Source organism: Pieris brassicae, chromosome 3, assembly GCF_905147105.1.
Source record: "Pieris brassicae chromosome 3, ilPieBrab1.1, whole genome shotgun sequence".
NCBI lineage: Eukaryota > Metazoa > Arthropoda > Insecta > Lepidoptera > Pieridae > Pieris > Pieris brassicae.
The window spans coordinates 4,503,521-4,520,163 of NC_059667.1; the positions used below are offsets into that span (position 1 = coordinate 4,503,521).

The window sequence follows — 16,643 nt, forward strand, 5'->3', positions numbered from 1 at the left end:
AGCCACAGAGACTGAAATGATGTCACATATCTCGATTAATTATTTTAATAAAAATAAAGTGCTATGTGTGTGTTTGTGCAATATAACCCTTGCAGCGCTCCACTTCTTATACAAAACCGTAAGAGGATATGATACTTTTGAAAAACAGGTATTTTATTAAAGTATTGCTGTCGCAATTACCTCTATAGCTAAACAAACACTTAGCGAAAGGGGCAGTTGCACTTCGGCATGTTTTTATCTACACAAAATGGACAAAATCGAGAATTTGTATTCCTTGTACGAATCCTATCCTTAGATTTTGAATTTTGTTTGTTTTTAACAATCTGTCCTCTGCCTTCCTTATCCAGACTCCAGCCACCTGTTTTCCAGGCATTCGTCGAGGGGACATGCTTGTTTGAGATCTCTACATAAGAACTCGTATACAAGTACAGTAGCAGTCAGTTGTCTCTTAGAACTCATTCAAAAAGCTATATTGTTATTAACTGATATAGATGACTTAATATTGATATCTTCAATGGTGCAGCTGGTGGTAGCTTTGTCCTGGTATATGTTCCAAAGTGTTATAATATTATGTTCAGAACAACCTAAAATTAAGAAAGAAGAGCCAATGTCAATACAGAAACTATTAAATTAATTGTTATTGCTGATTTTTAGAGAAATCCAGTAACATACACACAAAAAAGAAATACAGGCAAATTATAAATCTCTTCTTTTGTAGTGCCCTTAAAAACTAAATTATTTTAATTACCTGCGTCTAATTGGGTGTTCAGTTCCATTTCCTGACTGACCATTTCACTAGGGTAAGGAAGTTTTCCATGAGAGCCTGAAAAAAGTTAAACAATTTGCCACTAAAGTCTTTATAAGACATTGAGTAAAACACAATAGTTAACCTAACCAAGACAATGAAAATTCAATTGCTTTTGACGATATATTGGTTTCTCAACCATTAAAGGGTTAAGTAAATTAATTAATATTTCAATTACTTACCATTCAAATGAAAAGATGGAATGGCTAAAGCATTAAATCGGTTATTACGATTACGATCTCTGTCGGTGAACTTATTTGACTACTAATCTTGTTTTGTAACGAAATTTAAGACGATCACTTGATGAAGGTAGCCATGATATATTTTTTAGCCTAGCACAACAAATTAAACACGGAAGTTAACTAAGGTTACGCATAATACATATCTTAATTGAACGTGGTTACATACGTGATGCTTATCTGATGAATAACTAAATAACTTGTAAGACATAATTTTTATTATTATGACAAGTGAACAATGGCGATTAATTAAAAAATTAATATAAATATCTGTTCTGGTACATTAAGTCCAGTGCACTTATCTAATTTTCTTCTTGTTTAATGGTTTACTTCTGTCGAGAGAGTACAGATATCCATGGACAACTGGATTGTTTGTTTGCCTGTAGAAAATACACTTGGTTCCGCACTTGTCAGTGACTACTTAATGTTAATTAATAACGTAACACTAATTAATATCTAAATTGCATTTAAGACCATCAACCCTTTACTAATGCGTTAATTTCTGCTAACCTAATAAGAAAAGCCTTATTTTTAAATGAATGTTTGACTACAGCGTTTAATTTCTGACACCATCAAAAAAAAATATATGTAAAGAAGAAACCAAATATATTAGATCGTATATTTTTATGTTAAAAAAGACCACATTTCGACTTATTATTAGTTCGATTAGAACGTTTAGAAGTATCATCTGTAAATGTTGTAAAAGTGTTCCAGAAAAAAGTTATCCTGTTGAGTGTTATGATTGATAAAAATGGATGGTCCGCAGTAAAATCTTCTGAAAAGTCTTCACATAACCGTTCAACTCCACCCACTGGAAAATTGGCTAAACTTTAACTATACCAACTTAGCGAACTACATGCCTACGTTGATGCGATAATTATTGATATGAGATGTTATCTTGACTCAATAGTAAAGATAACATCTCATATTAAATATTGATTTAATAACCTAGACTGGCAATGCCTACGGCTTAATCTACAAGCCTTGAACACAAAAAGCTTTACGCGGTTTTTAATAGTAAATTAAATTGAGTTAAAAGCCTACTCCTATTGATAACTATGATTTTTCTGGATTTACATAGCATTAACATTCTATGAGCATACATGCAGTCTTGTAGGTTAAGTAGGTTTACCATTCGTTAAGTCCAAATAGGCCGAATTGTAGACCGAACTAAAGTAGCATTTTGTGTTTTTCTGTCTAATCGTTTCTAGTAATTTTTTTTAATGTAATAGGAAGCAAACGGGCAGGAGTCTCACCCGATGTTAAGTCATACCGCCATGGACACTTACATTACCAGGAGGCTCGCAAATGCATTGCCGGCCTTTCAAGAATTGGTACGCTCTTCTCTTGAAGGACCCTAAGTCGAATTGGTTCGGAAATACTTCAGTGGGCAGCTGGTGTCACGCACCACCACTATGTGGGCAAAAACTTCCTTAGAAAATGCTCTGTTGTGGAACGTCATGTCTCTTGTTCACTGACAAGACATATGTACCTTAATTAAAACGGGGTTATATAATATGAAAATAAATAAGGGGATGACTTAGTGATATAATACTAAGATAGTATAACATTATTATTATTAGATTAGATTGCACACACATTTACAGACTAACCAAATGAAATACTTCTAGATAATGTACCTAATGCTTTTTACACTACACATATTTTCTAGATTATATACATTACTAATATAACATCGTGAGGATACTGTTTTCGCGTTTCGCGTTTTTGCAGTTTCGCGGTCATTTGGAGGGAAAGGCTAAATTAGCCTCCAAAAAGCTTGGTGGGCTCAGCAAGGCGAGACGGTACTTCACTCCGGGCCACCGCTTGCAACTCTATAAAGCGCAAATACGGCCCCACATGGAATACTGTTCTCACCTCTGGGCGGAGGCTCCCCAGTACCAGCTCCTTCCACTTGACCGTATCCAACGAAGAGCGGTTCGAATCGTCGATGACCAATCCCTCTCCGAGCGGCTCGATCCTTTGGCGTTGCGTAGAGATGTGGGGTCACTCTGTATCTTCTACCGCATTTACCATGGAGAGTGTTCAGAGGAGTTGTTCGTATTAATACCTGCAGCTGAGTTTCAGCATCGGACGTCGAGGCAAAATACAAAATTCCACCCGTATCACCTCGACGTCCGACATTCCACGACTGAGCGTTTTTCAAGGCAATTTTTGCCGCGCACCACCGCTATGTGGAACCAGCTGCCCACTGAAGTATTTCCGAACCAATTCGACTTAGGGTCCTTCAAGAAAAGAGCGTACAAATTCTTAAAAGGCCGGCAACGCACTCGCGAGCCCTCTGGCATTGAGAGTGTCCATGGGCGGCGGTATCACTTAACATCAGGTGAGCCTCCTGCCCGTTTGCCCCGTATTTAAAAAAAAAATATACTGGCATGTGTTCATAAGATGACCATATTTTCGTTTGCTTTTTTGACACATACAGATTTAGTATAAAAAAAAATTACCCTTAAAAGGACTTGTCGATATCACCGGTAAAAAATAAAACAACGTTATAAATGATTAAAATATATTAAAAATAAATATACATTTACTTCAAGAGTGTAAAAATAATACTTATTGTAAGTGCACTTTGTACCGTTACAATCCTTCCCATGTTTGACATGGTAGAGGCTCATAGAAACGCAATATATTTATCAAAATTCAGAGAGTTATAGGAACTTTATATTACTGTACTGTTGCCAAGTTTCTTAGTGTTAAAACAGGGTGACTTATTAAACGCTTACTTTCATATATTTGTGTGACGCATTTTTGTTCTACGCGTTACCAGAGGCGCTGATTTCCAATATTTGACATAAACGAACGTTAGCAAACAACAGAGCTTAATTTTAATTACATACATGCAGATTTTTAATACGATATACATAAAAACTCACGTGAAAACATTGTGCTTACTAATTGACGTTTTAAGAAACCTATCAACAATTACAAATACATTAACAAATTGTTTGTGCGTGCGTTAAGAATTATTGTTTTCCACGGTAAATAGCTTCGAAGTAGACTTCATTACCGACAAGAATTACAGCCAAGAATGGACGGTCCGCTGTAAACTCTGGCGTCGGTGGCTCGATCATAGCACTACACATCATCACACCCATCGCTGTAAAGTAAATCCATCACCGATTTAAAAAAAATGTGTATATAACACAAAAAAATCAAAAGCTTCGATATCACAAACAAAGCTAAGCGGAAATCATTAAAAACAATTATGAGACATTTAATATTTAAGATTTTTTTGTATTCATTGTATATATGATATAGATGAACATAAATTAATTCAACGCATAATTTTGTTATTACCATACCAGCCAGCTATGGAAAATACTACACAGTCACAATGAATTTAAAACAAATACAATAAAACTATTAAAAAAAAACAATTATCTTAAGTCTAATAATTAACAATTAATTCACAATTATATTTTATAGTACATTAATACATTTGTATAAAGTTTTACAATTTGTGTAATTTAAGAATCATGGTACATTTAATTAATATATAATTTTGTTAAAAAGGAATGGTTTACTTTAAATTTGAATGGAATCAAGACATCTTTTTTCAGGAACCACTTAGAAATTATTATCACCCACACTATGTCGTACTCTTTCGTAAAAGACAATCATAAATACGCTTTATTGTCATATTATCGATAATGGACAATTTACTTTTACTGGGAGGTTGCAGGGAAGGCGTGGTATATTAATAACAGTAATGAAGTTTGCAGTCGATTTCGGCAATGGATTTATAGCAGAAAACTTCACTATTCCAAAGGTCAAACCAATATTTACTATTTAAACGTATTTTTTTTTTCTTAAAGGACAGGGAAGGACTGAGTCAATAGTAACATTGACTCACTCAAAGCGGCCAAAATAGTATTTCAATAAAATTCGTTCATTGAAATCCATTTGTTTTTTGGTCCATTGGTACAGTTGTTTTTGGAATTTATTGGTTACAAATATAATTCTAAAATATACATAGTATATATATACGGGTTTTATAAAGTTTCTTATTTCTGTTTAAGCGATAAAAAGTGCACGATACAATAACACATATATATTAATGTATACGAGTAATATTTATGTTTAGTTCGATCTTACATAATGCTTTAGTGAGGCTAAACTTAATATTATTTTACCATTATACAAATCAATTTAGGCCACTAATGTGATAACATCACTAGGTAACTCTCACAGTACTTTAGACAACGTTCTATAATAAAGATTAATATAAAAGTCGAGATAAGGCGGTTGAAAGTTTTACAAGTTTGCGTTTAACATAGAATTGTCTTAATGAGCGCGAAAGGCACCAACGAAGTATGTTGTGTGTTGTTTGTCCAAGATGGTGTAGAGGAAAGGTCGGTCAGCTTGGAATATGGGTACTGGCGGAGGCATACACCGCATCATCATCACCATGCCTGCGGAGCACGTGACTTGCTTGGGATTTACGCTTGCTAACGCTGTCTAAGAGCCGTAGTCAGAGTCATTTAATTATCTTCAATGGCGGTTTCATAAGTTTCTTTCTACGAATTTTCATTGAACTTATCTTGACTAATGGCATAACCGTTATTACTAAATGACTCTGAGTATGGCTGTTAGTGTTACGCTATCAACGAGTTAACATGCTTGGAATCTATTTAACTTGTCAAACTTCAAAAAGAATGTCAAAGATAATTGTTTTATCGCAATAGATTAAAAAGCACTCAGTAAAGCGCTGTTAAGAAACCATAGATAAGTATTTTGTGAAAACAATGCCCACTAGATGCGCAAATGCACGCGTTTGGTCACGTGATATTACTAATTCCATAGAAGGTAACCCTCTTTTATTTCTACTCGATACGTTAACTAGTTGATAACGCTTTTAACAATATCCAACGGTCAACATGACGCGCGATTTTCCTGACTCTGGTAATATTAACGTTGTCTTAGAGTTCGGTACGAAGCTGTGTCCTGTCTGGTTTATAGCGGGCCACAAATGCTAACTGGTCTTTGATAAAGACACACCAGAGGGCTTCTCTTGTCGCCGCGAAGACTGTTGGTGGAGGATTCAAGGAGCGCCGAGTTCTGACTACACCCACTGTCACGTCACACCCACATTTATTACAACCACCAAAATAAATGAAAATAAACCCACACCATAAGCTAAGCGTCCATTGAAGGTGGCCGGGCATCCCGTATGGGATAAAACTCTAGGCTGGACGGTTAAGATACGGGGGCTCAGCCCCCCTGCCCTGATAGGTTAGCCAATGGTAAAGTGAGAACACAAATCTCCCATTTCCTACCATAGAATTGAAACCGTTTTTAAATTAAGAGAATTCGTTAACAATAATCAAATCAAGTTAGACATATAACACTTTTACCACAGGTATACATTAAGTATGGTTTTGAAAAATGGAAGCATTTTGATTTCTATTTGTTTTATATTAATATACTATAATAAAATAAGAACCATTATTACCCAATTAGAAATTTTAAATAATATATACACTATTTTAATGTAATAAAATACTATTGTAAAAGTGTATCATATCATATAACAAAACAAGCATAACATTGACACGCGTTTGTACATTTAAGAAAACCCCTTCTATATAGTTCATACTGACCAACTTGTTTGGCGCATTATAAAACAATGAATTTTAAAATGGCTACTAAATGCATGATTCTAAGCTGCAGTACGCGAAACAACAAAAAATTCTAACAAGACATTCTTATGATACTGTTAATACACAATCAATAAAATCTACGATTGCTATACACCTTGCACTCTAAGTATTAAAAACATACAAAAAATGTACATACCAGAGGCAGCGGCAGCTTCCGCTCCTTCTTCGTTGACTTCAATGAATGCTTTTTGCACCCCCTTAGAGACAAATAACTTCTCATCACTATCTAACATCCTGGTAAGTCCGGAGTTTGCAGGATCGAATATAGTTTTGATTCCGAGCTGGAAAATAATATAAATTACATAATGTTACGTAACTTGGGAGAACTATACACGTAAATAGTTTTTAAAACATTATTTTAGAGACGGTTAAGAATTTTATTGACTTCGAAAGTGGGTAAGCTTTTAACTATAAAAACCCACAACCATGCATTTATGGGATCTAACAGAGTTAAGTATAATGACGCTAAAGGGCGCATTGTCTGGTGTTATATGGGACGACGTTGTATGAACAAAGCAACGAAAGTCGAGAAATGTCAACGTTTTCAGTGTGTAAGAGTGACACACTGTAATTTCAGATAACGTATAATTTTACATAGTTTTTGAATAAGTATCATCAATCCCACTTGAAAGAATGTTGTTGACGTCAATATTTCTGCTATATAATATATATATATATCTATACAGTCGTGGTCAACTAATTAGGGACATGCAAGACAGTGAAGGACAATAACCGGTTATGTACATACAAATATAAAACCCTATTGATTTCTCAGTAACTATTATTTGCATAATTTGGTCCGATTATTATGCTTTAAATGGCTGTAAATAAAAGAAAAAATAAATAGAAAAAAGTATTTAATATCAAAGGTTGAATATGTATTCAATTTTAAGGTATAATTCTGTAGCTGGACATTTAATTAAGGACAGTAAACTATAATGAAAAATAGAGTTAAACAAAAGTAATAATCTGCAGTATTATAATATCTTTAACAGCTCCATTTTATTATGTGTAAAATCAGTACCCAGTAGCAAAACCTTTGTTAGTAATTACCGCTTGACACCGATGTGGCATAGACATTATCAGTTTCTGGCATGTTTCGACAGGAATGTTTGCCCATGCCTCACAAAAAGCTTCATTAAGTTCATCTAAAGTTGTGGTACGATAAGTGGCTACTTTTTTCTTGATTTCATGCCAAAGGTGCTCGATTGAGTTAAGGTCCGGGCTATTTGCTGGCCAGTCTAGCACCGATACTGACTGACTGGTAAGAAACGACTTGACTGAACGGGCGGTATGTTTCGGGTCGTTATCATGCTGAAACGTCCATATAATAGGGAAATGCTCCTCAGCATAGGGAAGCATCGTTTCCTCCAATATTGCCTTGTATTGATGTTGGTCTAAGTTACCCTGAACTTTCCTCACAGGTCCCACTCCACGTCCAGAAAATAAACCCCACATTTTAATGTTTCCACCGCCATGTTTCACCTGCTTTTTTGTGAATCTTGGATTCATTTCCGCTTTTACTGGACGCCGTACGTATTGCCTTCCATCGGAAGAAATCAAATTAACCTCGTTTCGTCAGAGAATAATACATGTTGCCATTGGTCCAATGTCCATATTTACGTGCAAACGCCAAACGAGCATTTCTATGTTCTTTCTTCAACAACGGTACTTTGCGAGCCACTCTTCCGAACAACCCTGCTTCTAACAGACGTCGTCGAACAGTCCTCGCTGAGACACCAGCTCTTTCGTCTGTCCCAAACACTTCGTGTTTAATTAAAATAGAGCCTAGAAACGGATCTTTCTTAGCTAACCTGGTTATCATTCTATCTTCTTGCGGAGTTGTTTTTCTCGATCTTTTTGTTCTGGGCACATTTAAATCTGTGTCTGACATGTTGCACTGCATTGTATACCATAGTTTTTGAACAATTTAAATGTTCTGTTATCCTTCGGTATGGCCAACCATGCTCGACAACAAACTTCATGATAATTTTTCGTAGTGTTAGATCGCAACTTTTATTTTTATCCATTTTTCTTCTTTTCAAATATTTTTCAAAACTTAAAATAAATATCGGGATTGCCGCCAAAACTACCACGAAACAATAAGAGAAGAAGTAAAAAAGTATTGAGATTCAAATTTTGAAAATAGAACGCAATATCTCAGTGTCCCTAATTAAATGGCCAGCATTATTTGAACAAATAGCACTACGATAATCTATCAGCTATACTGTAAAGAGGTTTAATGTTTAAGAAGTTGTTATTGTTTGTATAATCGGGCACATAAATGACTAATTATACTTACATGTAAGAGATATGGAATATGGTTTAGACTCGTTGGAAAATAAAAAATAAATTCACAATTCGCTTTAACCAAAGAGTGTCCCTAATTAGTTGACCACGACTGTATATAATAGCGTTTACTGGCTTCTGCGTGCGACTTCTAAGGTTATTAGTTTGATCCCCGCCTCTGCTCCAATCCACCTTACTCTGCATTGCGCGCATTTAACACTACGAGCGAGAGTGGCGAAGGATAACAACGTAAGGAAATTGAGGTAGCCTATGAACCAAAAATCGACGGCGTGTGTCAGGAATTGACGGCTAGTCTTTCAATAAATACTGTTACATAAAAACTTTTTTTTTTAAACTTTTTAATTATTTTGAAATTGGAACACGTAGATTGATTGATTTTGCGTCATTTCAGATATTTTTACGTGTCCATTATGCCCAGTTCACATTATTCCAGTCATTCAAAAGCTGTTAGATCGGTAACACTACAGTGAGAATGCTTTCAACAAAGAAGTTTAGAAATTGTTTTAAATTATTACTGTTAGAAGAAGTAGTTGATGAAGTGGAAGAAGAACTAAAAAGAAAAAACCGGATTTGGGTGAGAAATTGGATTAGCGAAAAAAATGAAAAATGCGGCTCAGCAATGCTTTTGCAACAGCTAAAATCAGAAGATCCCTTGGAATACAGATTTTGATTTTGATTTTTGACATCCTCTACTGTAAAACCTTCTATTTGCATACAATCACAAATTTTGTGCAGGGCGGATTAGCGCATGCCTTTGTGTTTATAAAATTCCGAAGTGATATCCCACAAACACACATGTTCTCTGTACAAAGAAACAAATTGAAGAGTTTGGTTTTCAGTTAATTTCATTGTACGGAATTACCTATAAAATTCCATAAAATAACAACAAAGTGTGTTCACTGTTAAACATGTATTCAAGCACTGGATTGGCCGTTCACACTATTCCAGTGGCGCTGGATTGGGTTAGCTGGAATGAAAAATAGACCGTCTAGAATTCGATTCTATTTTCGAATAGTAGAAAAATTGATCACTGGAATGGTACATTCCAGTTCAGGTTCACATTATTCCAGTAGCATTCCAGCGCTGGACTGGAATGCTGGACTGGAATAATGTGAACCGGGCATTATGAAATTACGATATGGAATGGGATGTGAAAGAAAATAGGATTGCAGTGATCGCCTTGCACAAGTCGTCGGTCATATTCCAGACATTTCAAATCTTGGTATTAGCCGTATGTTCGTATATCGTACTATTAACAGATACAACATCACTTCGTCTACCGAAGACCAGAAAAGATCCGGGCAGACGCGTGCGTGTTAATGCTATATAAAGTCGAAACCCCATAATGGAGCAAAAATCTTATCGCGAGAAATGAAGATTCCCGCTAGGACTCTGTCACGTATTATAAAAGTAGACCTGAAGCTCGGTGCTTATCGTCGATGATGCCCTAAATCAATATTTACAATTAAAAAGAGTGGATCCATCAAAACGCCTTGTCGCGATACCACCTGCGTATAAGCATAAAAATATCCTCTTTACCGATGAAATAGGTTTTTAGATTGAAGAACACTGCAATAAGCAAAATGATAAACTATTCGCTCACAATTCTAAAGACTCTGCTCAAGTGGTCGGAAAGGTACAATGTGGAATGACCACATCTTGTGCCAGTGATGGTTTGGCGGTGCATGTCTTATCAAAGAGTCACAAAACTTCATTTTTGTGAAAAAAGAGTGAAAACGTCATGTTGTGAAAAAAGAGTGAAAACGTCATGTTGTGAAACCTCTCAGCAATACACTTTTAACAAATATACCGTGGACTTTCCAGCAGGATTCTGCACAAGGCTCGAACTACTCAATCCTGACTTGAAACCAACGTTTATAAGAAGTGAAGACTGGCTCTCATCTAGCCCAAACCTCAACCCTTTAGACTTCAAATTATGGTCGATGGGTATGGGAGTATCTAAACGACACGGCGACATTGAGTCTCTTAAGAAATCTTTGGAACAGAGGCGAAATCTCCCTTGGAAACAGTGCGTAAAGCCATAGATTCGTGGCCCAACAGATTAAAGGCCTGTAAAAAGCCAAAGGTGGCCATTTCGAATACAATATAAATTTTTATAAAGACTAAATAAAGAATAAATTAGTTTTAATAATATTACGTCACTTCATTTGAAGAAAAAAAAATTGTACCAGACCTTATGGCTGGACTAGGTATAAAATGTTACAACGAAATGTTAAGAATTGTGTCATAGAAAAATGTAAGGACACATGACTAATTTATGTAAATGCTTTTTTAAATAGTTTGGCTATATAGATAACTGGTAAGGCGATAAGGTAAAACACAAATATTATTGACTATTTGTATTATTTCGTATTTTGCAATAAATGGACAGCACTGTGCTTAATTGCACAGTTAAGACAATATATTAATGTTGGTAAATTATTGTGAAGTTATGATGTCAAAAAAAAGACCTGTAAATCACATTTAATCTCTCTCAAATCAAAAACTGCCAAAAATTCTTTTTGCCACTCTTTTAGGTCTCTTGGGTTCGGTTAAAAACCCAACTATGAATGGATGAATTCTGAAGTTCTTTGTGTCAATTAATACTTCCTTAATAAATTATGCATATCCTTATAAATTACGTTCAGAAATGCGTAGATACCTCAAAACTATGATTTGGATGTACCTGGACTGTAAGTACCATAAAGAAAGAAATTTATGGACAAATACGTGTTTGGAAGCTTAAATAAATCATTATATATAAATATTAATATTTGATATGAAGCAATTCCCACAATATCACCTACAAAATGACGATCGTCAAACGCGTTCTATAAAGATCTGCAATCTATGACATATATTTTACCACCCGCGTATAATAATTTACAATAAGTAATATTAGTGCTGTATATAGTATAGATTATTTCTGAACATTTAAAAAATATCTTAAATAGACAATACCTTAGGAAGAACTTCCATGAGGTCAATCTCGGTCTCAATTTTGAACTTGGGGATCGTGACATCCACTTTGGTCTCCTCCAAAGTCTCCACATCGGCCAACAGGTCATAACCATCAGCCAGCTTCTTAATAACATCATTCAATCCGTCGACCTTTTCTGGTAGGACGACCAGCATACTGGCTTCTTCACCCTCATATTGCATTTTTAGGTACTGCAAATAATAATAATAAAAGTCACAATTTTTTGTTCGCAAGTATTAGTGGGTTCCATCGGTGTAAAAAATCCCTGTATGTATGGCGTAAAATTATTACTAATAATTTATTTATAGGCTAATTTCTATAAATTCATTCTTTTGTATCCAGAAACCATTAGTCTCATGCTTTTAATCGAGTGACACACGTGCTAGTAAAACTTATAAGTTATTTTCAGTGTATAATGTTTGGGGACAAATTAAATTCAGCTTAATACGAATTTAGGCGAATCCGGGAATACGTTTATTACAAATATATATATTACAAAGGGTTTAATAGAATAAAGACATTGTACCATTCAAAAAAACGAAGGCAAGGACATATTCTTTTGTTTAAAATGGCCAAACATGTACGTAACCTTGAAATTACACAAAAAGTTTGTAATGGTTTCCTATTTAAAAGACACATCATACAAATATACGATTACTCGGCACTGGAATTAATTGTAATCAGTTAAAATATCCATTACTCATAACGATAAATTAGACATTTATCAATAACACTGTTTTTATAAAATTATCGGAATTTTATTTCTGTTACAACACTGATAGAATATTGGCTCGTTGCCAAGAATTTTTTGATGTTTATATAACTTTGCTTATTTCAGTATGTTTAGAGTGCTATTAGTCTGTCGATTTCAGTTAAACAATGAGAGTTTCATTTATAACGCCAGAAGCTTTGTCTCATATAGTAATTATATAATGTACACATAGATTAAATGTTATCGAAATTGCTTACAATCGATATCAAAATAAAAAATTAAATGACATATATGTATTGTTATTATAAATAAGATCTCAAAGTTTCTATTATATACAGCATGTTTATATTGTGAGAATGATTTATATATTAATACTAGCTGACCCGGCAAACGTTGCCATGTAAATAATTTCTAGCGTAGAAAAAAATTATTGGTGATAAAAGTGTGAAAATTTAGGGTTGTATGTATTTTTTTAAAAATATTATTCAAAAAATAATTGATTTTTTTTTGGATCCCTCACTTAGGGGTTTGAAAGATAAAATAGTAGCTGATTCTCAGACTTACTGAATATGTATAAAAAAGTTCATAAGAATCGGTCGAGCCGTTTCGGAGAATGGGAACGAACATTGTGACACGAGAATTTTATATATTAAATAATAATTTCATTTATTTACAGATATTTATTTGGGCGCAACATAAATAAGTTTTAACTAATGTACGCTTATTAGGCTGGCAGAATTGTTCAAATTCACAATGGTTAAAATGTCATACAGATGAAGCGCGGGCATAAGCATTGTAAGTTATGTAGCAATTGTACGTAGACATTGATAGAAACGTAACTTTAGAATACGTTTTTAGAACCAATTTTGAAATTTTAGACAAATATGCAGCTATGTAGCAGGTGTCTAACTGGAAGCGATAACCGTATCTTATTATTTAGTTTATACTTCGATGGTTCATGGATAAAATAACATGTTAAATTTATTAGAAAATATCAAATTCTAACAGAGCTAATCAAGATGGCTGCAGTATTTTTTACAAAGGAACGCGTTGGCGGAACAAATTAGGCCCAATTTTGTGACCTTGACACTAAAGGAATGTAAAGCTCGTGTTTTTCGTGAATTAGCAAAAGTGACATGATTCATCAAAAAAATATTATAACAAAACTAAGTATTGTAAATATTACAATGATTACAAAATATAAACAAGGAGTCTTTGGATTATAATCGTGTAATAAAATAAAAATAAAACATCTTCAAAACGAAAACTTTCGCTAACGACGAGATGATAATCTAAATCTTAATTACACGAATATGAAAAATTATACACATATGTTTAATAAGTATTGTGTGTTCCTCGCGTAATTTTTTTTTAAATCATCAAAACTAAAATGATATCCGAGAAATCAAAACAAATAAATACGGGTATGGGCAATGGGCAAAAAATTGGCCGTACCTACTAATGCGACGCTGACTCTATTATTTATGTTTGCAATTTTAAATTTAAATACATATCTATGGGCGGTACGAACGCCATAACGATGAAACATTGAGTAATTGCAATTATTAATTGTATATGATTACAGAAAACAGAATATTTTTAAATTGGCATAAAATGCAGTAAATACCTGAACTCCAAGATCCTTGCTTTCACCATAAAAGAAGTCTTCTTTGGCATTCATCATCGGAATGTCCACTGTGGTACTCTCATCAAGGTAGAATGGACGGTCATAAGTCAACATCTTATGGAATGGTTTCAGCCAGGTTCCCTGAACATAACAATGCTCTTTTACTAATATTAATTACAAAACTTGCGAAAAAAATAAATTTAAGATTTAGCTATAAATTTTTGTAAGTATGGAGTTGATTTCTATTTAAGAATTTTAATAATTATAATTGCAAATCAAATCCAATAAAAAATACATTAATTTGACCTAAGACCAATAAAAATCGAAACAATAGGTCATCTTTATCATTAAAATTTCAGTGACCTTCAAAGTTATCATCTACATACCTTAAAGTACAATGCATTCACCAAGACAAGGCGAGTGTCGCTATTAACGCTGTCAGACGTTAATAAATCCTTAATGCGTTGGTTGGTCTTGCTCTCCACCTGGGAAAGGATTTTCATTAAAAAGGGCATGCATGCATGAAGCAGCTGCATTAACTTAAACCTTTAAGAGCAACTTTTTAACATTGTTGTAAATAAAACATATATTTCAACATGCTCATTGGTGAAGTCATGATGATTAGAAATTTAATTAAGAAAAAGAAACAAAAAAAGCCTATTTTACTACTAAGATTCTAGCCGTACTTACCCACTTGTTGATTTCTTCAGCAGCTCCTCCACTTCCAAAGTTAATTGTTTTAAGGCCAGCATCAAACACTTTAACAGCATCACTCTCAAGGGCACTGTTTAGCTTGTAGCCCCCATCTTGTATATACACTCTGTTAGCCACATTCAAGGTAATACCTTTAATCGATTTCAGTTGAGATGACATGCTAGAGAAAGATGAGCGAATCTAAAAAAAGATATGTATTAATTTAAGCATATAAACAAATGACACTTTTGTTAAATGAGATATAACTTATTAAGCCTAAGAGTGTGTAATGATCCTGCTGACACCTAGACAGGGTGTTGCTTTACTATATATATAGTGTACATAAAGTTGAAACTTACAGCATTGTCTTCAGGGAATCCAAGGGATTGCAATATCTCTTCATGTGCTGGACCTTCACATCCTAAAGCCACAAGAGCAAGAATGTATTCAGCTGATAATGGAGATGCAACCACACTAGTTGACTTGTTTAGTTCCTAAAAAAAAATATAGCTAAATTCACTATCATAATGCAAACTTATATATTATTTTATTTACTTTAGAATTGGTAATTTATTTATTTAGAGCCACAAAAAACATTTACATTTAATTTCTTTGTGTATCATATCACTATTGATAAATTAATTAAAAATAGGTGAAGTGTAAAAAGGTAATTGAAACAAAACATAAACGTTTGAACATAAAAAACAACAAATAATATACTTACATTACAGAACTTTGCCGAAAATTTAGCGATGGAGGAAGATAGCGTCTTTGAATCCATGATTGAAGATTCTACAGCTTTTAGAAATATCGGTAGTACTGGAAAATATTTAAATATGTAGAATATTACACGTCCGTCGTCACTAGCAGCTGTATGAAAATTAGTTGGAGTAGCACTAACACTGAGCTCTTAATATATCCAGACTAAATTCACTAAAAAATTATATGAATCATCAGTAATCGGACGCTGTTTTGATGATGTCATCCGAACAAAACCAACAATTATACAATATTTTTATTTATTTGTACGCGTTACTGATGCTCAGAAAACTTTAGTACTACCATAGGAATTTCCGTTAATATATTTTGTACAATTTGGTAAACAATTAAGTAATACACATTATTTTACTTACATAGTACACTGCAAAACCGCATTTGACAAAAAATAATTTATAACTATACAAAGTGTCTCATAATTGTTCTAATCAAAATCCGCTTGTTATCGCACTGATTACGGATAATATTTACTTGAATAATCACAAACTGCTTATTATTATTTATTGCTATTTGCTATATACGATACTCCAATAAGTTTCGTTACCGGTTATTGATTTGTATACCTTACGTGGCTTTAAGGTATTTGTTGATAATAGTAATTTTTTTTTGTGACTTCAATCATAAATTAGGATGAACAAGCTTTTTACTTCTTTTGTTTTAATTTACTTACCAATTAGCACTAAAATCTAACTTAATCTAAATTCACAAACTACAAACCCTGTTTAAAAAACACACCTTCTATCTACTATCTAGTGACTATCTATGCCATGGAAAACAGACTTCTATCTTATTGAATATGCATCTATAGTCTATCAC

The 16,643-nt window shown here is 33.8% G+C and overlaps 1 protein-coding gene across 4 annotated transcripts; it reads right to left on the minus strand.

Moving 5' to 3' along the window:
• Positions 1-3,560: 3,560 nt before the first annotated feature.
• Positions 3,561-16,580, minus strand: LOC123707491 (antichymotrypsin-2-like). Of its 4 annotated transcripts, none has more exons than XM_045657582.1 (9): positions 16,184-16,480; positions 15,775-15,869; positions 15,410-15,544; positions 15,048-15,251; positions 14,744-14,842; positions 14,358-14,498; positions 12,000-12,209; positions 6,865-7,009; positions 3,561-5,480 (listed from the first exon to the last, which is right to left on the minus strand). In XM_045657582.1, the coding sequence occupies exons 1-9, from the start codon at positions 16,203-16,205 to the stop codon at positions 5,353-5,355; spliced, it is 1,179 nt and encodes a 392-aa protein (XP_045513538.1). In that variant the 5' UTR covers positions 16,206-16,480; the 3' UTR covers positions 3,561-5,352. The 4 variants fall into 4 exon arrangements, with proteins under 4 accessions (XP_045513538.1, XP_045513537.1, XP_045513539.1 ...); XM_045657581.1 differs by having other exon boundaries at positions 3,561-4,165; positions 16,184-16,478; XM_045657583.1 differs by lacking the exons at positions 3,561-5,480; positions 16,184-16,480 and adding exons at positions 5,487-6,139; positions 16,498-16,580.
• Positions 16,581-16,643: the final 63 nt, after the last annotated feature.